The 23,399-nt window shown below is 43.0% G+C and overlaps 1 protein-coding gene and 1 long non-coding RNA gene across 2 annotated transcripts in view; one reads left to right on the top strand and one right to left on the bottom strand.

The window, feature by feature from the left end:
• LOC134804309 (serine/arginine repetitive matrix protein 2) overlaps positions 1 to 23,399 on the bottom strand; it is a 208,647-nt gene that overhangs the window by 29,160 nt on the left and 156,088 nt on the right. The window contains exons 4-6 of the mRNA XM_063777320.1: positions 11,047 to 11,144; positions 5,220 to 5,421; positions 734 to 882 (exon numbers count right to left, since the gene is read on the bottom strand). Of these exons, the coding sequence (XP_063633390.1) occupies positions 734 to 882; positions 5,220 to 5,421; positions 11,047 to 11,144 (449 nt within the window). The remainder of the gene's footprint in view (positions 1 to 733; positions 883 to 5,219; positions 5,422 to 11,046; positions 11,145 to 23,399) is intronic.
• LOC134804314 (uncharacterized) overlaps positions 11,620 to 23,399 on the top strand; it is a 538,216-nt gene continuing 526,436 nt past the window's right edge. The window contains exon 1 of the long non-coding RNA XR_010146103.1: positions 11,620 to 11,636. This is a non-coding gene — a long non-coding RNA (uncharacterized LOC134804314). The remainder of the gene's footprint in view (positions 11,637 to 23,399) is intronic.

Genomic DNA, 23,399 nt, shown 5'->3' with positions numbered 1-23,399 from the left:
CTTCACGTCACGGAGATGAAAATGTTGCGATGGATGTGTGGCGTTACGCGACTAGATCGCATACGTACACATCCGTCGCAGCCTCGGAATCCGTGACGTAGCGGATAGCTGCAGGAAAGTCGCCTCCGATGGTATGGCCATATACGCCGCAGACCGGTAGACTACGTCGGAAATAGATGCCTCAACCTCACTGTCCAAGGCCCTAGATCACGCGGCCGCGGTAGGCCTAAGAAGCGCTGGCTGGACGTCGTGACAGCGGACATGGAAGAGAACAATCTCACACCTGAGGATGCCGAAGACCGGGCAAAGTGGAAAAGATTGAGTAGGAAAGCGGACCCTGGCGCTACGCCGGGAAAACGCTAGGTTGAAGAAGAAGTTAAAGAAGAGGAAATATGCCTATTAGGTACGAGTAAAAGCAATGACGAAAGCACGCCCTTTTTTTTTTTGACGGAGTGGGAATGCGTTTATGCACGGTGTGTGGGACTCGCCGTTCCTTTCCACTCTCCTGGCAAGAGAGGGGGAGAATTTGGCCCTACCCACTAAACCCACTCCGGCGTTTCACCCTCTCTGCCGTTCGTGAGGGCGCACTGGGATCGACTAGGATGACATTCCACCACGGCGCCCTCCGCCCTGCAGCCGCGCATGGCAATGGCGTATGGCGATGCGACAGTGACTAAACTGTAGGTGTATTTAGTCATAAAGACCCAAAGTCCGTGAAAGCAGTGTTGCCTACCTCTCGTGTGGGGTACGTGGGGTGTTCAGTCGCTCCTGGCTCCTCCAGCCGAGGTACGGTTGTCGCGCGCTGAACGACGAGCGGGTAGACGGCGAGCACAGCGGGCTGGTGCCGCGGATACTGCTGCGGGTTGACGAACACGGAGACGTCTGGTGAACAAAATGTACATTTTAATTTCAACCTTGTTGCATAGTAAATTGGGATGAATTTCATTTGTTGTTTGTTTCATTGCTTTCTGTGGTTTCATTGCTTTCTGAAAGCAATGAAACACAACATAATTCGTCAATAACTGTCCACCAATGAAACATAACATAATTCGTCAATAAGGTGGCTAGTTATTGAAGGGTGGCCAGTTTTAGAAAACCTTATACTGAAATTAATTTTGTTTATAGGTGAATAGAATTCATTTTTAGTTTAGGGTGGCCAGTTATTAGCCGGTGGTCAGTAATTGACGACTTACCCTATGCTACTTTATTTTGTTTATGAAAGGTTGTAATTAAATTGAAACATATTTAGTGTACATTGTGCAAATAGAATTAGGCCTTATATAAAATTATACGTGCATACATTTGAAAAGAAGTGACAGAACGTATAGAATAAATTAAGGTGTAAAATTAAACGCGGCTTATGAGTTTGCTTCTATACTCGTATTATTCTAAAAATAGTAGTGCCTACGTAGCGGTATAAATGTCAATGAAAGATGAATGTATTTCGCTTTACTACCGCCCAGAGATGGCTCAGTTCTTGGCGGATATGATTTCAATGTAAAAGGGACTCTGCTATAAGGACCGAGGGTTTATTTTAACTTTATCACATAATTTAAACTATTCACCATTTTGTTTACTCACTGTTGGTAGCGTTTGTAACTTTAATTTATTTATAAATGCCAGTCTATTTTGAACTTTCATAATATTGAAATAAGGCAATAAAACTGTACAATGTAAACTAAAAATGTTTTTAGTTTATTTAACTGCAGTCCAGCAAAAGTTTAGCCGCATTATTTGCTGAAATGATGACGTCAAAACGTTCAAATTTATTGATTGATCAGTGAAACAGTAGTATATTGACAACAGTGGCTCGCTAAAGACAGCCGGGTACAGTGGCTCATTCAACCTAATTTCAACACGAGAGAGGCGATATTTGGGCGACTGAACCACTGTTCGAGCTGAGCCATTGTTTCCGCCTTGACCCTACTCACATACCTTGTCAAATACTGACAGTATTTGCATATGTATGTAGAAAGTTACATAAATAGGTTCACTGTTTTAATATAAGCTTTTAAAACGTTTTAAAGCTGTAATTATTATTCTCTTTCAAATACTGTTCATTTCGAATATATGATAAATGGCATTGATTCAGAGACTACACATTTCAGACTACGCGTTGGTAAGCATTTACGAATACCCGTGGACACTGACCATAAATACTTTTTTCTACTCCAGCACTCTTAATTTTGGCGATTAAATGACTGCCAGTGAGATCGAGATCCTAATCGATATTTTTTTTAAATAAACCCACCCAAAAGAGACTCGAAGGAACCATCATAGGTACCATCATTTTACGTGAGAGATATAGTAATAGGGCTCCGTTTGGCACCCTGTATTTTTTTATCATTGGAAAAAGTTAAGCATTTGACCACAATCTCACCTGATAGTAAGTGCCGATGCAGTCTAGGATGGAATAAGCTTACCTAAAAGATATGCCTGTTCTAGTGACACTCGGTAAGTGATCTGCGACCCGTACGGTTACCATCAGTTTGTCACTGACATAAACGCCGTCGAGAACGTAATTTACTTTCTAATATACATCTCGCTCGCACTTGCATATTAGTGCAAACGGGATGTAATATAGAAAGTAAATTACGTTCTCGACGGCGTTTATGTCAGTGAGAAACTGATGGTAACCGTACCGGAGGCGACCCGTGTCGAAGCGGCTACAATCAAGAGTAACGAGGGATGAAATGCGAAACGCGCAGATTAAATTATTTTGTACGCAACGGTTATGGAATATTTCATGTCCCGCTATTTCGTTACATACGTCATTATTATGCATTGCTATATTGCTGGCGCGTCGTTAAATAATATAATAATATCTGGCCCCGTAGACATGCCAATCGCTACCGTTCTAGCGAACGAAACGTAACTGTCACTGTCACACTAATATGAAAGAGTGATTGTCACCGTGGCTAGGCCGGCTGGAGCGTCATGACACACCTGTAATAAATAATATGTTAGACAACGAAGGCCGCAAAAATATCGGACACAATCTTATTTGTAGAGCCATAAGAGCGTGTCACATAGTTTTGCGGCCTTCGAAGAGTAACATATTATTATAGGTGACTGTACATCGACAAATGCCAAACGAAATAAAATGTATCGGGTTGACAGATGCTACGTAAAGTCACGTGATTATTGATTCCTTACTGGCTGAAAGATAGGGTTGCCAGATCGAAAGGCGCTATTATCGGGAAAAAAATATCAAATATTCGGAATTTTGGGACTTAAGTCGGAATTTTAAAGTAATTGTATTAATAACAACGATATTTTCGATACTACAACTACTACTATACTAAATTCTTTGAGATCTTGAAAAAACAAAAAAATTTCGGGGCAGCGAACGGCTCGACGCGGGTCGCTCGCTCGCTCGACAACAGTTCGGTACATGAAATTATTGTTTTATAACGTGAAGCCGTTTTTCGGGACAATTTTCACTTTGTCGGGAATCGGTAACACATGCTAAAAATCGGGAGAATCCCGCCAAATCCCGATCATCTGGCAACCCTACTGAAAGACGTTAAAATATGTCTAAATTAAACAAGTCTCTCCGGTTAGTTCACGATTCGCCGGATTCTTGTTTCGCCGTATTCCTGGCGGCCTAGCCAAGGTGACAATCGCTATCGCTTCGCTATCGAATCGCTTTGTGTCTCTCTATCACTCTTCCATATTAGTGTGACAGTGACAGTTGCGTTTCGTTCGCTACGGAACGTTAGCGATTGGTATGTTGTCTACGGGGCCTGTTTCGTCGGATTTACTTTAGAACGTCACAATCTGAGTGTATGAGAATGCGAGGAAACAAGAATCCGGCGAATCGGGAACTAACTAATCCCCGCTCCGGCCGCTCCGTAGGCATATACCGAATAGGCTAGGACAGTGGTGGGCAAACTTTCTTCATGAGGGGCCAAAACTTGAAGGAATTTCAGAGGAGGGCCAGATTTGCAGCAAAAATGTATTTTTATTATATTGCTGGACATATTATAATTTTTTTTAAATGACCGGCGGCGGGCCAGATAAATCCTTTCGCGGGCCGCACTTGGCCCGCGGGCCGTACTTTGCCCACCACTGGGCTAGGATGTCGTCAAAACTCAAGTTTCCATATCACTTGACTGTGTAAAATTGACCTCACGCCTTAATCTCTCACTACTTTTGCAAGACATTGTTTGTCGCATAAAAGTGGACATTAATGAGCGTCTTTACTCGTTAGTTGAAGGGGCCATTAGGGCGAAAACGGTCCGCAATCGTTGGCACGAGGGCTCACGACACCGCGCCGTGTCCGACACGAGCTCGGCGCGTGGACACCTGTGTGGCTACCACCAGTTTGGCACTGACATAAACGTAAGCGTATATGTCAGTTTTGACACTGTCAGTGACTCATGGTACGGGTACTGTACTGAAAAAAATCATACCAATTGTTTATGTGCAAAAATACAGCAAAGGCATGCAAAGGAAAACACAAGCTTGCTCATGGGCTAGGTCGATTTATGTAAGATAGTCCCATAAGCTTTGTGTCTTCAAAATTACGTGAAATGTACGAGTTACTGGTTCATTAAATTGCGTTTTATGAGTGAAATGTTCGCGTAATCCGGCTTTGACAGATTATCGACGAAACTATTTTAATAAAGGTAAAAGCTATGAGTATGAATAACTATACGAAACCTAGTAAGGGCAATAATTTGCGTGTTTTATCATAAATATTTCATAAATAATTATAGTCGACCACCTTCCGAAGCTTGTGGTGTGCGAGGACAGTTGCGGGGGCGGAGGCCCCAAGACTGCCCAATGAGGTGGTATTTGAGGCTACTCCAACGGACACATGAGTCTTCTAATCTAACCGAAGGAACAAGGAAAGTAGACTTACATGGTTAGAGTTGAGTCTGCTAGTCGACCACCTTCCGAAGCTGGTGGTGTGCGGGGACAGACGCGGGGGCGGAGGGGCGGAGGCCCCAAGACTACCCAATGAAGTGGTCTTTGAGTTCACTCCAACTGATACATGAGTTCTTTAAACTGACCTAAGGAACAAGAAAGTAGACTTACTTGGTTAGAGTTGAGTCTGCTAGTCAACCACCTTCCGAATCTGGTGATGTCCGGGGACAGCTCGGGGGGCGGAGGAGCGAGGCCCCAAGACTGCCTCGTGAAGAGGTCTTTGAGTTCGCTCCAACGGACACATCGAGTCTTTAAACCGACCTAAGGAACAAGAACAGTAGACTTACTTGGTTAGAGTTGAGTCTGCTAGTCGACCACCTTCCGAAGCTGGTGGTGTGCGGGGACAGCTGCGGGGGTGGAGGGGCGGAGGCCCCAAGACTGCCCAATGAAGTGGTCTTCGAGCTGAGGCCGCTCCAGCGCGCGCTGGACGCGTCAGACAGCCGCTTGCGCAGCAGGAATCCCTCGCGGGGCGCCGGGGCGTTCTTGTACCTGGAAATTGTTTCGAGTTAGGATTTTCCTCAAGGTGCTGGTAGGAGGGTCTTCTCCTAATGTACAGCAAGCTGCATAATTGCATAGACACATTATTAATGAACAGACACAGAACATTACAGTGGCCATCCAATTTTGCGACCGGGTCACTGTGGAGCGACCCAGTACTTGTGGTTGGACGAGAGAATTTTCCGTTTTTTTCGATGATAACTTTAAATGGTGTTGACAAAGACTAAAAATTTGGGTGGGATAGTCCTGACCAGATAGATTTCCAAGATCCTTACTAAATTAATTGAAACAAAACATAAGTAACTATTTTTTATAATCATTGTGCACTAAAAGGGGTATTGTGGCCATTGTCGGGTGGTTTTAAACACTTATGATAAAACTAAGAATCCGATACTTGGCATTGAGAAAGTTTGATAACTTAGCTTTAAACTGCGTTGCTTTAAAAGCGTGACATGACGTACGCGTTTGCGTTAAGCCTCATTTTGTATGGAATTTTGAACAGCGCGCCAAGCGGGACGTTATGGAAACTCAAAAGTAAAAGGTATAAGGTAAAAGCTCTGTAATAAGGAAACTAGGTAAGAGGATATCGGAAATCTAGTCGAGGTAATATCGAGTTTTCATCTAGATTGAAAATCCCGTAGCTTTGATCTAGTTCAAGCCCTGCAGCGCAATATCTAGGGTTTATTAATATCTAGTTTCGCTTGCATTGGATGTAATTTGATTTGATATACAGCTGCATTTGCTACCTGAACGTCAACCTGTATAAAGAAGCAGTAAACATATATAATAGTCTGTCAAGCCATTTCCGTCACTAGAAAAAAGCGGCAAATTTAAAAAAATTAGGCGTGAAGGGTAATTGTCCCATAGAAAATTTGAATTTCGCGCCTTTTTCTACTGACAAGGTTGTTTAATCGGCTATATTTAAATAAAACTAGCACGATTAGATACTGGGGTGTGGATGGAACGGTATAGAGTGTTACAATACAACAGCAATCTATCCGAAATCCTGGTCATTCGACCCGGATACACATCTAAACCCAAATCCATGCCAGATTCTCACGACTAAATTGATATTAAGTGGACTATTAGTGGAGTAATTGCATCGGCCAGCGGTGCAACCTCACCAATTGTCGTACATAACGGGGTGACTGTGTCGAAGGCGTTAGAGTGGCCGTGGTCGCTTTGAGCGGGCCACTTTACATGAATGGGATAGCGATTTGCAGACATATATCGTAGTAACAGTAACGCTTGGCTATCGTTGGACCTAATGTTCATCCCAATCTAGAGTCGGACCAAGCTAAATGCACGAACTTTGCAGTGACAGAGTGTGGAGGTAACATAAACGTCAAATGAATATGAAAATATGATGTTTATATTATGGCACTTATATAAATTTTAGAGTCGCACCAAGAAAAATCTGCAGTGGATTTGATAGCCCACGTAGTGTTATTTATACGTCATAATTTCATAGAAGTTTGACGTTTAAAATGACACTTGCACTGCGTGGGCTATCAAAATCGCTGCAGACTATTCACGGTCTGACTCTAGCGGCAGGGAAAATAGCAAGTCGCATTGCATATATCAGGACAACCAAAACGTCAAAGTGGTGCAAAAATGGTCCGACTAAAATACCTACATTACGATACAAGTGCAGAAAATAGGAAATTCGCAATGAGTGGCTATAAATTAAAAAACGACCGAAGGAAGTGTTTAAAATCGACACGATTTGCGAATTGAAAAAATGGGTGCATCTTTTTGTAGTCGACTGTACAGTAAAATGTATTGTACCTAACTGTATTAAGGTTAGCGTTAGACAATCTACATATATACACGTCTTTACAGAGTCATTTATGTATTTCAGCTGTTCCTTTATCTATGATACTTTATTACCATCAGGGCCGATTTCCAATGTCAATTCAGTTAAACACACCAGTACAGTAAAACACCCGTAGCACCAATAATGAGACTTACGTATAAGTACCACAAATTTCGTCAAATATAGCCGGTCAAACAACTTTGTCAGTAGAGAAAAGTCCAAATTTCATTTTTTCTATAGTATGATAACACTTGGCGCCTACATTAAAAAAAAAATTTAAGACAAGTATTTAGAGTCTGTGCGGAAAGAGAAGAGTCGTGAAATGTATGGGATTCGATACATTCTAAGTACGACTCTTCCCTTTCCGCACAGACTTTAACGTCAGTTTTTAACCACTTGAATTTTTGCATACTTTCATGTGTAAAATTGTAAATCGGATGACAATGAAATATTATGATGACATGAACCTGATCTGATGATGTAGACAGGAGGTGGCAATACGAACTCTGTGATAAACCAACGCAACCTAATTGTGTTTGGGGTTTTCAGAATTGCCTCGATGAGTATTTCTTGCATGTGGAAAGATAAGTACAGTCAGCGATAAAAGCTTGTACCAAAAATGATTATCAAACTGCACAACGGGACTTAATCGCGTATTTAAGTTTTAAGATTTACCTCCGACGTTTTCAGTTCAGTCTTCTCCGAGACCACGGGGACAACGCCGTCCTCGAAACGTCGGAGGTAAATCTTAAAACTTAAATACGCGATTAAGTCCCGTTGTGCAGTTTGATAATGTTTAATAATCGTGAAAGTTTAAATCAGTGTTTTCCAAAAATGATTGTTTTGCAAAAACTTATTTGTTTTATGTCTCATAATTAGTGCCAATGGCGTTGCAATACTGTAACTACACGGTTATGTGATACTAGGCGCATCAAATATAGCCGGTCAAACAACTTTGTCAGTAGAGAAAAGTCCAAATTTCATTTTTTCTATAGTATGATAACACTTGGCGCCTACATTAAAAAAAAAATTTAAGACAAGTATTTAGAGTCTGTGCGGAAAGAGAAGAGTCGTGAAATGTATGGGATTCGATACATTCTAAGTACGACTCTTCCCTTTCCGCACAGACTTTAACGTCAGTTTTTAACCACTTGAATTTTTGCATACTTTCATGTGTAAAATTGTAAATCGGATGACAATGAAATATTATGATGACATGAACCTGATCTGATGATGTAGACAGGAGGTGGCAATACGAACTCTGTGATAAACCAACGCAACCTAATTGTGTTTGGGGTTTTCAGAATTGCCTCGATGAGTATTTCTTGCATGTGGAAAGATAAGTACAGTCAGCGATAAAAGCTTGTACCAAAAATGATTATCAAACTGCACAACGGGACTTAATCGCGTATTTAAGTTTTAAGATTTACCTCCGACGTTTTCAGTTCAGTCTTCTCCGAGACCACGGGGACAACGCCGTCCTCGAAACGTCGGAGGTAAATCTTAAAACTTAAATACGCGATTAAGTCCCGTTGTGCAGTTTGATAATGTTTAATAATCGTGAAAGTTTAAATCAGTGTTTTCCAAAAATGATTGTTTTGCAAAAACTTATTTGTTTTATGTCTCATAATTAGTGCCAATGGCGTTGCAATACTGTAACTACACGGTTATGTGATACTAGGCGCATCCTTGTGCGGTGGGCTCGGTAGCGGTCGTAATTCGATTATACACAGTGTGCCTGGGTGCTTGACACGTTTATGTATATTCCTGACTAGCTCCATGCTAAGTGTGTTGTATGTATTAAATAAAAGGACAATGTTAGTTTGTGGCAGAGAGAATTTGAAATAGAGAGTTACTGTCATGGTAAATTATGTAGCTACAGTACATTTACTGCCATCTTTCGACAGACGATTAAAACTGTTAGAACACCATTTGACTTTGATAATTATTCTTTCACTGATATGTGTTAACTTGTTAAATATTAATATTAACGCCATCTACTCGAGAGTAGGCTGAAGGTTATGGCGCCATCGCTCGAAAAGATTGCACCATACCTTTGGCCTATAGTCGAGTAAGTTAACACATCAGTGAAAGAATAAGGATCAAACTCAAATGGCGTTCTAATAGTTTTATGTTCTGTCGAAAGATGGCAGTAAATTTACAGAGGCTACATAATTTACTTTGACAATCCGTCTCTATACACTCTATTCTCTTTAGTTTGAGGCAATAATGAGCACTTTCTTGAAGCTACATTTTTATATTAAACATGTCAACAGTGAAATAACCAATGTGTTGCGTATGGTATTAAGTACAGTACTACAATCTATCACGTATGTTTCGTTTTAAAATAAATAATAATTTTAAAATCTATTTTATGATTTTTATGATATATTGTTTAGTAATGAATACTTTGAATAGGTATTCCTGACTATGACAGCACACGATAATAATAAATATACATTGCTTGCTGAATTATTTTATATGAAGAACAAAAGTCGTACTTAAACTAATTACTCTAAGATTATCCGCCGCGGTCGTATACAGATGTAGTGCATAATTGTTTTCCATCGTATTTTCTCGGAAACGTTCGTATTTGTCATGCTACATCAGTCAACCTCAGTACTTTTTGTACCGAGACTGACTGAAATAGCAAGACACGTTCGTAAGTTTCCGTGAAAATACGATGGAAAATAATAATTATAAAATAATTCTAAGAGTGTTTCTTTTAATTTTTTGGCATTTTTATATATTGTGATTTTTTTGCCACTTTTGTGTTATTTCTACTTAGAATCACGAGCTCTTTCGATCCTAATTGGGATAAAAAAAATTCCCAGAGTTTTTTCCTAATGTGTTACCATTTTGTATGGCGGTAACAAAAAGGAAAGTTTGAAAAATGTATGGAATTTGAGGACACTTTTTTTCTCCTATAAGGATGAAAAGGTCTCGCGATCCTGACTAGAAATAACACAAAAGTGCCAAAAAAGGTCACAAAATGGCAAAAAATAAAAGAAGCGCTCATACATCTGTATAACATAGGTATATGTACGTAAGAATATCACTAACAGCTCTGTCCACCATTTCAAATAACGGTATGTTATACTGCTAGTCAGATCTTCCAAATTGACCTCTATATACCTACAACTTCAACGCAACTGAAGGAAGTTAAATTAGAGACGGGATATGCAAATCGCAGGATACCTAGGAACGCTAGGAAGCGCGACTGGACAGCCTAGATCCAGGCTAAAGTGTTAACGGATAACATCTGCATAGTCCGGGATGTGTGAATAAAGGACGTAGTTTAGCAAAGGATCCATGCTTAAAACTGTCATTGGAATATACAAGGTGGAACATTTGTAGAGAGCTGAAAGGATAGTGTTATCTAAGTGATCTACAATCGAGTTATTAAAATCGTAAACCTGGTAAAACAGAATCATTAAAATGAAATATTTTTATATTAGTGACATTGCATGTACAATTCGCAGAGGCATTATGATTATGACAGGAGTTCCAAACCAGTGAGGAGTTCTGAGGAGATATTTAATGGAGGGGCCGAAATTATTTTCCAATTAATAGTTATTTACGATACAAGTGCGTAAAATAGGATATTCGCAACGAGTGGCGAATTGCCGCGCGAGTGGTGAAAAGGTTGGGAACCCCTGCATTATACAGAACATTCAGCGGCAGATTTCCGATTTAAAAAAAACTTATTTATGCTATTTATTTTAATCAAATTTCGTAATCGTTGTTCTGCCACTGGACAACACTGCGTCAAAGACATATGTTATATTATATGTACTCACCATTCTGGCACATTGAGTTTCTGCAACGACCTCTGGACCCGCAGTTCGTGCTCCGACAGAACGCGGTCCGAATTCTTCTGCAATTCGTTCTCTGGAGGCTGTAACAAGGACAGAATATGTTATATTATGTTGCCTCTCTGTCTGTATGTACGAGTATCTGTTCAAACATTTATTTATTAATATAGTGGGATTATTATAATCAGCCTTATATTAAGGACTAAATAACCACTTTACCTCTTTTGTTATTTTTTTTACCTATTAGACTTTTTAGGGTGGCCACCATAATTACATGTCTTTTTCTCATATTTTTTTTATTACTGTTATTAAAATTATAATCTTGGCAGTAGAAAAAGGCGGCCAATTTAAAAAATGTAGGCGCGAAGGGTTATCGTCCCTTAGAAAATTTGAATTTCGCGGCCTTTTCTACTGACAAGATTTGGTTGAACTACTATAATTAACAAAAAAAGTTTTTGAAACTGACACAAAGGTGATATCAAAATACATTTAATCGACGAGTGAAATACGTTAGATCGCCCGAGGGTGCCAGTTTCACGTATTGACATGTAGCGATATGTTTTTTTTTATTTTCAGTCTGTGGCTCCAGGGAACACAAACGTTTTCTGACGGCGGAATATTCCCATTTTAATGCCTATTGCATTCCATTTCACTCTTTGTGGCTAGTGTGTTGTGTGTGTATTCGTATTTTGTGTCTGTGAAACATGAGTGCTTAATGGAAATGAATTTTATTTCCAAAATCTATGTTGGTCAGCAAATAAATACATTTTTTTTTATTTAACCAACTTTACATTGACAGTTAAACCAAACATGCAAGTTATGGGTTGCAAACATATGTACAAACTAATTATAATAATATTTTTAATAAGTATAGGAACAAAGCCAAAACTTTATGTATGCATGTAATGTAATGTTTATGGGAGGCTGGCGTGTAAGTCCTATTTCTAAGCTGTAAGACTGCCTTTCCACTGAAGCGGAGATGAGCGGAGACAAGAGGAGACGTGCGGGTATCAACCAACCAATCCAGCGGAGCGGAGAAGAGATGTGGATTACAACCAATGCTATTGGTGGAGAGGCAGCCAGGTGGCCACTGACGAGCCTTCCAACAGTCCAAATAGCGTGGCTGCAATCCAAAATCGGTCCGTGAATGTCAAAAACGTACAATGTTTAATATTAGGATGCCCTCCATTTGGATAAATCCATTGTAACGCAGATGAATGCATTTGGAAGGCTCGTCAGTCGCCTGCTTGAGTATCGGAATATTGTTTTTGTGTCAACTGAAGTTAGGAAACGGTTACTGAAAGTATATGAAAACTGCTGGATAGACATAATATAGACGAGGGTGTAACGAAGGTTAACGAGGTGATTTACGTCAAAAATGTGAACAGCGCTGTATAGAATAAGAACTGTGTCTATAATGATCATTAGTACTGGAGCTTTTATATTCTGGAATTCTCCGCATTGACCTCTATTTATCTTTCGATTCTTTCGCACCCGTATGTTGTTACGGCGGGTCAGGACTTCCACTTTTAAAACTAGGGGGCGTAAAGTCAGGATTTTATTTATGTTTTTTTTGGGACTCCTTTTGTCTCGTATTAGGATCGAAAGAGCTCTAGATTCTGAGTGTATAATAATACAAAAATTTCAAAGTCTAAAATCTAAAAAGGGTACAACTTTAAATATAATAGTTCTTTTATGTATGGGGCGATTGTTTTTTGATTGTATGTATGGATAATATGTGTTAAGTAGGTTGGCGCCTGGATCTCTGGTTGCCCGCATTTGCTCTGGAATAGCCCCAAAGCCATAAAACGATATCTTTTTAGGAACTCTCTATAAAACACTATAGTCAATAAAAGCTTCTAGATAACATTCTAAACATTGAAATACGCAGTATAAATAATATAAAGTAAGGCATTGTCCTAGCTGAAGCGACGTGTATAGGCGACAATGCGACTGCAACAAGTAGCCTTACCACGATTGCCTTAGCAGTGTCAAACTGACATATTCGCTAGCGTCTGCGTAACTTACTTTTCATCTCGCTGGCACTAATATGAGAGTACGAGCGAGATGCATATAAAGTAAGTTACGTGTCAATTAAGTTTCGTGTCAAAATTTCACGTGGTCGCCTCAGTCAGGACAATGGGTAAAGGAGATGCAATGAAAAATAATCGTCAAAGGAAAGCAGTGCTTTATTAAGAGATAACAGTATTAGGGTTGTCCTAGACGAGCGAAGAACGTTGTACAGCCGCCATCAAATATATCGGACCGGCCAAAGTGCTCAAAAATATCTGAACATGCATTTTAACGAACAATAGAGTCTTTGTTCAGATATTTGCGAACAGCTTGACCGCTCCGATATATATGAAGGCGACTGAACGCGACGTTTGCGTGACGTGACGAAAATATCAAAAGGCGTGCCATAACCTATAAAGCTCGGCCTTCAATTTATAAACCAGATATTCATTTGATAAGTACTTGAATGAGTAAAAAGGGAATTTTATAATGTAACCGTTTAAGGTTACAAGTCATAAATTATCGGTTCACGTCGCATTTGTCGTGTTTAGTGTATTTTTCGTCACAATTACTTTACAAAGGGTCTTATTCTACATAAGATTACAGGGATCGATTGTAATTTACATTTATATTGGCTTCAAAATGTATCAATTTCCTGGCAAGTGTAATGAAAAACATCGTGTGTAACACGGGCGGTGTTAATTAAATTGGTAACACAATTTCACGTTTAGTTTCATTCACAGTATCGCCCTCATTACATCCATACACATTGCATTCTGTCGCTCACCTAGGACAAATTCTAAGCCAAATTTACCGATTCATCAATAGCCGCTAATCTGTAAACCGACTTATTAAACGACCTCTCCACACAAGCACTTTCTTCTTCACTCAAATCTTTCATCGGCGAAGAATCAGGCATTCCTTCGTCAATATTCAGCGTCTGATGTATTTTATGGATCACGAATTTCGTATAACCTAACTCCTCGTCTTCTTCCAAAGAAACGTCGAATGGTTTACCCGCAGCATGATGCGAGTAGCTTAGCAATTCTTCTACGGAATACAAAGAGTCTTTGCTCCGACGTAAAGACGAGCTGACTCCACACGCGCTCACGAGCTCGGACCACGACAGGCGACTACAATCGCCTTCAGATTGATTCGTCTGATAAGATTCTTGTTTAACAATCTCATTGTACGATCCGGACCTATTCATAAGCTGCGACACCCCGTATATAGTTTCATACCACGACTCGCAGTTCTCAAACTCGGTTACAAAGGAGTTCGTGTTGAAACTGACTCGGCGTTTCGGCCTTTTGAGGGTAGAGGTCGGCGCGCGGTTCTCGTCGCTGTGCATGACGTCGTTTTCAAAATCGGCGTATTCGGGTATTTCTATGTCGGTAAAGTTGTCTAACGTCGAGATGGAGTTGTAGATGGTGTTTCTGGTGGTTAATTCTTCTTGTAAGGAAGGCGGCGGCGCGCTTTGGAGTAATCGATCCAGAAAATTGCGGACACGGTCCTCGTGCTTAACACTGCGATCTAGAGAGTAGGTCGAGGGCTTACGAAGTATCAGCGAGGCAGACCGCCTCAGATTGTATCTCCTATCCGATGCGGAACTAGTGTTCAACTGATCTAAGCTTTTCCGGCGAGCGCTCAACTTTTTGATGCATATCTTCGATTTCCACTCATAATGTTTACTTTTAAATCCACTTATCGACAAGGAGTTCTCCTCGTCGGATTCACTTCGCGGTATATCCGGATATTTCGCGTAATAATAGTCCCTGGACAGCGGTTTCGTGAAAAGGTGTTCAGGTTTGACCTCCTCGAAAGGCTCCATCTCCTCGGTGACCCAGAGCGAGTCCAGGCAGTACCAGAAGCCATTTCTCTGCAGCACCTCTTCGGTGGTCAGTAGCACTATCGAAACCATCTCGGCGAGCCTTGCGTTCCGCGTCCCAGTCTGCGACGCGACTGTTCTCTAAACTGTCATTAGATGCTTTGTTTACTAGTAAATTTACAAGCGATTCCCGGAACGCACATTAGTTAATGTCACTATTGCGGTAATCGTTTTGTTTAATAAACAAGTGATCGGTCGCAAGTAGCTTTATAAAAGGGATTTTGGATTTACGGTTCGTCGGGTCGGAAACTCGCGGAAGTTGAAGGGAAGTTTGAAAGGGTTCGGGGCCTCGTGGTTGGTTCACTCACCCTTGCCTCAGAGGAAGCGAGGAGCGCGCACGGCCCGAGCAGCCCTACGCTCTCCCAGCAAGTCATGTCACTGGCGTTACACAACACGATCCGCGACTATCGCATAGCGATGCACTCGGCCGTTACGTAAGTCCTCATGACACAACATAAAAGCGTCTACACATAAACCTAAGATGGACAGGAAAGAGCAAGCGAGAATTTGGAAGCGAAAGCGTTCGCCAATCAAATCAGCATTTGCTTATTGAACGACAAATCTAATTACGAGACTGAATCGCAGGAGGCGGGGGGCTTCGGTGCTTAGGGTGGCTCTGCGGGCCACGGGCTGGGCCGGGGCCTCCGGGTCCGGCATGCGGTGGACACACTTACGCTGCCACTGCGGCAACACGCATCGTGGGGCATGGAGCCTGGGACTGGCGGCCGCGACGGTGTTCCGCGGTTGACTGAGGTGCGGCGTGTGTCCTTGGGTGCCTTCTGGCCGCGCATGCGCCCCGGCCGTGCCCTTACTACAGTTTCTAGCGCACAATAAGGACACGTTATCTCTCTAGAACTCATTGATATGACATTAAAAAAGCGAGTAGGCATTTTATTCTATTCGTTTTTGAGGACGGGAGCGGAATATTGGCACGCGAGGCTGAAGTATGGGGCGGGGTGACCTAGAAATGTTAGCCCTTCGCTTTGTATTACTCAGCTAAGTAGGGCGTTCATCCTATTAATATTATAAGTGTAGGTTTAAGTTGTACGTTAGTTAACGTAGTTAACATTTATATTGTTTTAAAAATGTATTAATTTCCTAGCAAGTGTAATTGAGTTCAATTACCTTGTATATTAGATACTCAAAACTCAAGAACGACAGCATCCCTTTAAGTAAATAAAGTTACTCGAGTGATAATTTCTATATTTAAGTATGTATTTAATAAATAATCTCTATCAGTGATTAGAATATCCTTGCTCATTTCGCGTTTCCTAATCTCGTTCGCTATACAAGCGGAGGATGACATATATATTTATATAATATTCAAATGACGTTTCCTTCAACTATTTTCCCGATTTTGCCGTGAATATTTCATAACATGAAATTTCACTTCGTTACTTAATCAAATCTAAAGACCTAAAGTTAGGGTATATAACTGTACAAATGTTCTCATCGCCGTGTAGGGTTGATTTCTTGATATAGCTACAATATTTCCTTCAGTCGATTTTCTTAAAAAGTACCTACATATGTACATATATTTTACAAACACAAGCAGAGAAATAATTAAACCTTTAAAATTAAATCAGTATCTTTAATTTTTTTTATTAAATACGTACGTATATTAATTATATTATATTAGACCCGCGTACCATGTCAAGGAATGCAATCAGTCTCCAGGGATTTTTCTAACCTAATAAGTTATTCCATTAGCAAACCGCCAGGAACCTTGGTGACCTACATATGCACTGCACATACGAAGTGTCCCATAAACTAACTCTAATACCGCTCTGACTTTTTTCAATTACCTAAAGTTTGGAGCTGCGAGAGCCCCAAATAGCGTTTTTTAGGGTTCCGTACCCAAAGTTTAAAAACGGGACCCTATTACTAAGACTCCTCTGTCCGTCTGTCTGTCTGTCTGTCACCAGGCTGTATCTCATGAACCGTGATAGTGAAATTTTCACAGATGATGTATTCCTGTTGTCGCTATAACAACAAATACTAAAAACAAAATAAAATAAATATTTACTGGGGCCCCCATCCCCATAACAACACATCAACAAACGTGATGTTTTTGTCGTTTTTTGCGTATTGGTTCAGAACCCTTCGGCCGCGAGTCCGACTCGCACTTGGCCGGTTTTTGGTTATGTTTTGTTTGTTTATTATACTATTTAATTATATACGTGTAAAATGTGATATAATCTATAAAATAAATCATATAAATAGTATAGATATATTCCTATATTATGTTCTGCATTCTGGGAATATGTATTAAGGTCGGATAGAAATGTCACCAAGTTGGTAAATAAGTTTTTGGCAAAATTTTCATTTTTGGTACAAGCTTTTATCGCTGACTGTACTTTTTTTTACGACAGACAAGTAATATTCATCGAGACAATTCTAAAAACCCCTAACACAATTAGGTTGTGTTGCTTCATCACAGTTCCTATGGCCACCTCCTGTCTCCATCATCAGATCAGCTCGATGGTACCATAATATTGCATTGTCATCCGATTTATACATGCATGCAAAATTTCAGCTCAATTGGAAACCGGGAAGTGGATCAAATTTAACTTGCAAGATTTAATTACAGACCGACAGACAGACAGACAACGGACAGGTGAAACTAAATAAAAGCTTGTAAAATACAGTGGTACGTAACTTAAACTGTTGACTTAAACTTAAACTGCAACAATTGCTGTACTTTTTAAGGGTATCGTCTTGGGTCGTCCCATTCGTTTTTCGTCAAGTTCTTAAATTAGTCCAATTCTGCTTTCGTCACTCATTCTACATTGAAAGCCACCGACGATTGTGACGAATGTAGAATGAGTGACGAAAGCAGAATAGGACTAATTTAAGAACTTGACGAAAAACGAATGGGACGACTCAAGACGATACCTTTTTAAGTTATAACTATGTTTTCTGTTTTCTGTAATTCTTTGCTTACGCACCTAAACGTGAATTATCCCTTATTACATTTAATTGGTTATGTTACACTTGTCTTGCAACAAATCGTAAGGGCCACGCTATGCAAGTGACAGCCGAGGTGCATTTCCCGCCGCGGTTTGAACTTGATGCATCGCCTGCATTCTGTACGTAACTTATCGGGCGTAGTTTAGTTTAGATAGACGCGATTAACGGGTAAAACTACGACTATTGTGTTTTACCATTAAGCACAAAAGAATACAGGATAAATACAGATATTTTAAAGCTTATTAGTGAGAAATAATTTTAATTTAACCTTTTTGTTTTAACACAAGCAAAAATAAAGTAAATGTTAGCGACGCTACGACAAGACGCGGATAATTATAAGTTAGATTAAGATCAAATTCGATTAAGACTGTATTCTCAATAAAGATTTATTTGATAGGTAGGGAAAACCGCGATTAGATTGTCAGTAGTCATAAGTATTCAAAATATCCGTTATTTAACTCGTAGGTTCGTAATAAGTTTTAGGTCACCCAGTAAGTTAGGAAAAAACATGGTTAAACCTATTTCCCAATTCCCAAGTAATCACTATAAACTTGGTAAAATAATGTAGGCTCTGTCATTGGTTAACCAAAGAAAGGCGGATCAAGACAAGGAAGTCTCAATATGAAAGGGACAGAATGACCGCTTCTCATTGGTCGGCCAAATTCGAGCTCAGCGCTCCGATACAGCGTAATTTTCACTTAGAAACATACACGTTTCATTAATTAATTCGTAACCTGTTAAAGTTACATCATAACAATATTTGTAGATATTATAGGTCGTTAGCCTAGTCACCTAGTTAGATAAGAATCATAAGGCAGTCACAGGTAGACAAAGGCCTGCGAGTCGGCAAAAGGGCCATAAACCATCCATTGTATTCATTTCGGCCGCTTTCCTATCTATTGTAAGCCAAGTCGTAAGGACTAGTGAACTTGTTATCGTTTGTTTTTATAACTAATGAACGTAGTTAACTATTTGTAATAGTTTTAAGTCAGTAATTAATCGGATGTATGTAATATGAGTCGCAGAACGATAGCGGGATAATGAAAATTCACCCGAAAATGACCGTATGACGTAAGCGACCAATCACAGGCCGATTAATTCCGCGAATTAAGACATGATTTTATCTCCCTATCGTAGGTGACTCTCTTTCTTGATTTTTCGTATAAAAGTAAGACGGAACCGCTTCGGATCGTACAGTACACCAGGAGCAGCCGAAAAGGAAAAACCAAAAGGAAGAAAACCAAAGGAAGAAAACCAAGGAAGACCTGAGGGATCCGAAGCTGTACCGCCTAATCGTTGTAGGAGTATTTTTATATTTGTACCGCGTAATAAAAGTCAGTTTTTTAAATCGTGTAGTTTATTCTTTATCGCGAGGCGGTTGAAGATATTCGTCGAGGGCTTCGCACATGGGCATCTAGTAGGCTGGGGCGACTGCGGTTTCGAGCGAGGCGCCAGTAGACCAGTTACCTTCTCCAACTGCTATCGTCGGCTATATTGGACGTTGAGAGTTCAATATTTTCTGGTCCTTCGAACCGGATCTACTGTCAGCGCACCGGGACGTCGTGCTCAAGTCTACACTTGCTGCGAAGAAACGTCACAAATGACCGATAAAATGGTCGGTACGCGTTCGCGAAAGGCTGCGTCGATGCAGAGCGACGAAGATAGGCGGCGTTACCTAGCGGAGGGCGCGGCAGCGGCTCAGAGGGCTGCCCGCGCGGACGCCGAGAGGTCAGAGGGCGCCGAGGCGGCGCGCCCCCTCCTCACCCCTGTAACGTCGTCCGACGCGCTCAGCGAGCGTCCGCGCGCCGCTAGCGCCGAGCCGTTTGGCGTAGCGGCCGCACCACAGCACTCCCTCAGGGCGGACGACTTCACGAGGCCACCGGGGTCTCCCTCGCAAGTAAATACACTGCTGTGGAGCAGAGAGCTCCGCAAGCGGTTACGACGACTTGCGAGGCCCACACCGTTACCACTGCGACGGGCGAGAACGAAACTTAAGGACGTCGCAGCTACGCAGCAGGGAGGCACTATGGAGTCGAGCACTCCGTATGCACCTGCCCCTACTCAGTCCGTGCACTCATGCGCTAGTACGGTCATCGAGGCAAGGCTATCTCAAGTGGAGCTTGAGGCGAGCGAACGTCTAGCAGAAATTCAGCGAAAAGAGTTGCGGATCGAAGCCGACTTAATAAAGAAGAGGCTAGAGGCGCAGAAATCACAGATTATAGCGGAAGGAAGCACGGGCGCAGTCTCAGATGCGGGTGACATCGAGCCACAACAGAAACGAATCCTGAAGTGGATGGACGACTCTCAGGATGACAAGACTATAACCGAGCCAGTTAAGAAGAGGTTAGCCAACGAGCCACCACCGGACTACGAGACTCCTAGACGGCCTCTGCGGGACGAGCGACATATGCGACGCCGCTCACCGAGCCGCGAGGAACGTCAACGGCGATCGGAATCGCCACCGGAGGAGCCCCGTACGCCGCACACGGCGCGTACGCAACACACGCAAGAAGGCACAGTTGCGGAGTCTATGCTGCATTTGTTCGAGAAGATGCAGATGGCGGCTCGTCCGGCACCTAAAGATATCTTCGAGCTACCTCACTTCTATGGAGATGTGAGCGAATGGCGAAGCTTTTACAATACCTACATCGAGACATCGAAGCGCTACAAGTTCACCGACTACGAGAACGTTGCAAGACTGCGTATGGCGTTACGCGGGGACGCTAAGATGTGCGTGTCACATGTCCTGTCTACAGCTACTCGTCCAGACATGGTTATACGTATTTTGAAGAAGCAGTTTGGCCGAAGCGAGGTGCTTTTGGATAAAGCAATCGAGGACCTACGAAGACTGCCACCGTTGGGGCCGAGCGCGAACGACCTCAATACGTTTGCGATCAAGATTATGAACGTCGTATCTACTATCATGGACATAGATAGAAGACACTACGCCGACAACCCGATGCTGATACGGGAAGTAACCGATCGATTATCGCCTCATCTACGAAGCAGATGGTGCGACTACGCCAACAGACATCGCGATACTGACGACCCCGAGATCCTGCAGTTGGCTGATTTACTGATGGAAGAGAGCGAGCTAGAGATGTCATTCTGTCACGCGCGCGCACCAGCGAAGCGCGCGCAGGGACCGATGACAGCACCGTACGCGCGCGCGCCTGGCGCTAGACTGAACGCGCCCTGGACTGGATATCATTCGATACCTCTCTATTAATAGAGAGGTATGGGAGGCCGTGCCCGCCTTTCGGCTGCGACGGCTGTGGCGGGTCGCTCCCCACCGCGTGGGGAGGTCAGTGGACGTCAATTTGAGGACGTCAGTGCTGCTGGTGTAGGCCAGCTTTTTCGCCACCGATCGTTTATCCAACCCCGCGACCCCTAGCCCGGTGATACCGTTTGAGCGGGGCCGGGCATCGGGGACGCAGGGAAGGCGACCGGCAGCTTAGGCTGGCGTGTGTGGCGTGGTGCATCCGATGAGAGTAAGTTGGGACTTGGCTTGGCTCCGCTACTGGTGTAGCAGAGCTCGGGGCAAGTCCCGGGCCCACCGTTCCGGTGGTCTGGTGGGGTGGTGTGGCGCGATGTTCTTGAGGTGCTCGTGCCCGCTGTTGTCCGCGCGGTCGTACATGGACCGCGCGAGACGCTCGATGAACTCCTCCTGAACGCGCCCGCGCCGCGCTATCCCATCCCCACTCCAGCTCCGGCCGCAAATCGATGCAGCGGAGGGCAGAAGGCGACGTATGCGGCTCGACAAATCACAGCGAAGAGCACGTGTTTGTACTGCGGTGGCAATCACATTACTACAGATTGTCGCAAGCTGGCCGCACAGAGTATAGGCGCTAGATGGGAATGGGCAAGACTCAATCGTATATGCTTCAGATGTATGGACGCGAAACATTTGAAGTCGCAATGCAACGCGAAAGGGTGCGGCGTGACAGGCTGCCCGCACACGCATCACCGTTTGCTGCACACCGAGCCTACACAGGCGAACAACAGCAGTGGGGCTACAATAGCGGTAGCTCAGTCGACGCATCGAGCGGTCGCCTCACCGAGAGTGACGTCATCGTTTGCGGCAGCGGCCGAAACGGAGTCGCGGCCTACAGAACGAGAGGACAACGATCCGCGCGTCTACGTGTCGTCAACCCCAAACTTCAACGTGCTACTGAAGGTGCTGCCTGTAACAGTCACGGGGCCGAAGGGTACGGCTCAAATATTCGCTTTCCTCGACGACGGGTCAACGCTTTCCATGATAGATCAAGACGTCGCAGATGAAATCGGAGCAGTAGGCGAAGACGAACCTCTCTGTCTACGTGGGATAAGAAACCTGAAGCACACATCTATCACGCAAACTGTAAAGGCGCAAGTGGGACCGCTGCGAGGAGGCACCGTGCACGAGATCGTCATGAAGACCGTAGAAGGACTTGGCATACGATCGCAATCACTCAACAAGGCCGAATTGATGAAGCACAAACACTTAGAAGATTTGGGCGACGAATGCTACGTGGGTACAGGAGTACCGCAGATGCTGATTGGAGGCGATTTCTGCCACCTGAAGACTCCCATCGAGATCAGGCAGGGCGGAGAGGACGAGCCTTGCGCAATGAAGACACCCTTGGGTTGGGTATTTTTTGGGCGAATGCCGCGCATCATTCGCACGATCGAGCAAACCGTACTTCATTGCCGCACAGAGGACGACGAATTAATCGATCAAGTTAAGAAGCATTGGTCGATCGAAGCGTTAGGAGTAACGAATAAAGAAAACGTCAGTCCGAGCGATCAGCGAGCCATCGACATTTTCAACGCTACGGTACGCAAGACTGCAGGGGGCCGGTACGAGGTCGGTCAACTGTGGGCGTCGGACAACGTGAAGCTACCACCGAGTTACGTAATGGCGCGGTCGAGGCTACACAACTTGGAGATGAAAATGCGGCGCAACAAGGACTTCGCTGAAGACTACGAAGCCCAAATTCAGAAGTTACTACAGAAAGGATACGCGGAACGTATCATGGAGCCGCCGCAGACCGACCGAACCTGGTTTTTGCCGCACTTTAATGTATTTAATTTAAATAAAGGCAAAGGAAGAGCCGTTTTTGACTGCGCGGCAAAAAGTCAAGGAAATAGTCTGAATGACTATATTTTATCGGGGCCAGACCTACTACGAAGCCTATTAGGAATTTTGCTACGATTCCGCGAATGGAATTTCGCGGTGGTCGCGGACATACAAGAAATGTTCCTGCAAATTCAAATGCGAGAAGAAGATCAACAGAGCCAACTCTTCCTGTGGCGCGGCACTAGAAGAGATATGGAGCCCCAGGTGTACAAACTAAACAGAGTTTGTTTTGGCAACGTGTCATCGCCTTTCCTCGCGCATTCGGTGCGTAATAGGAACGCGCTCGACAACCAGGACAAATATCCGGACGCGGTCTACGACATCCACAATAATCATTATATGGACGAT

This window comes from Cydia splendana, chromosome Z (assembly GCF_910591565.1).
Source record: "Cydia splendana chromosome Z, ilCydSple1.2, whole genome shotgun sequence".
NCBI lineage: Eukaryota > Metazoa > Arthropoda > Insecta > Lepidoptera > Tortricidae > Cydia > Cydia splendana.
Note: the sequence above shows the minus strand (reverse complement) of the source record. Positions and strands in the feature narration are given on the sequence as shown.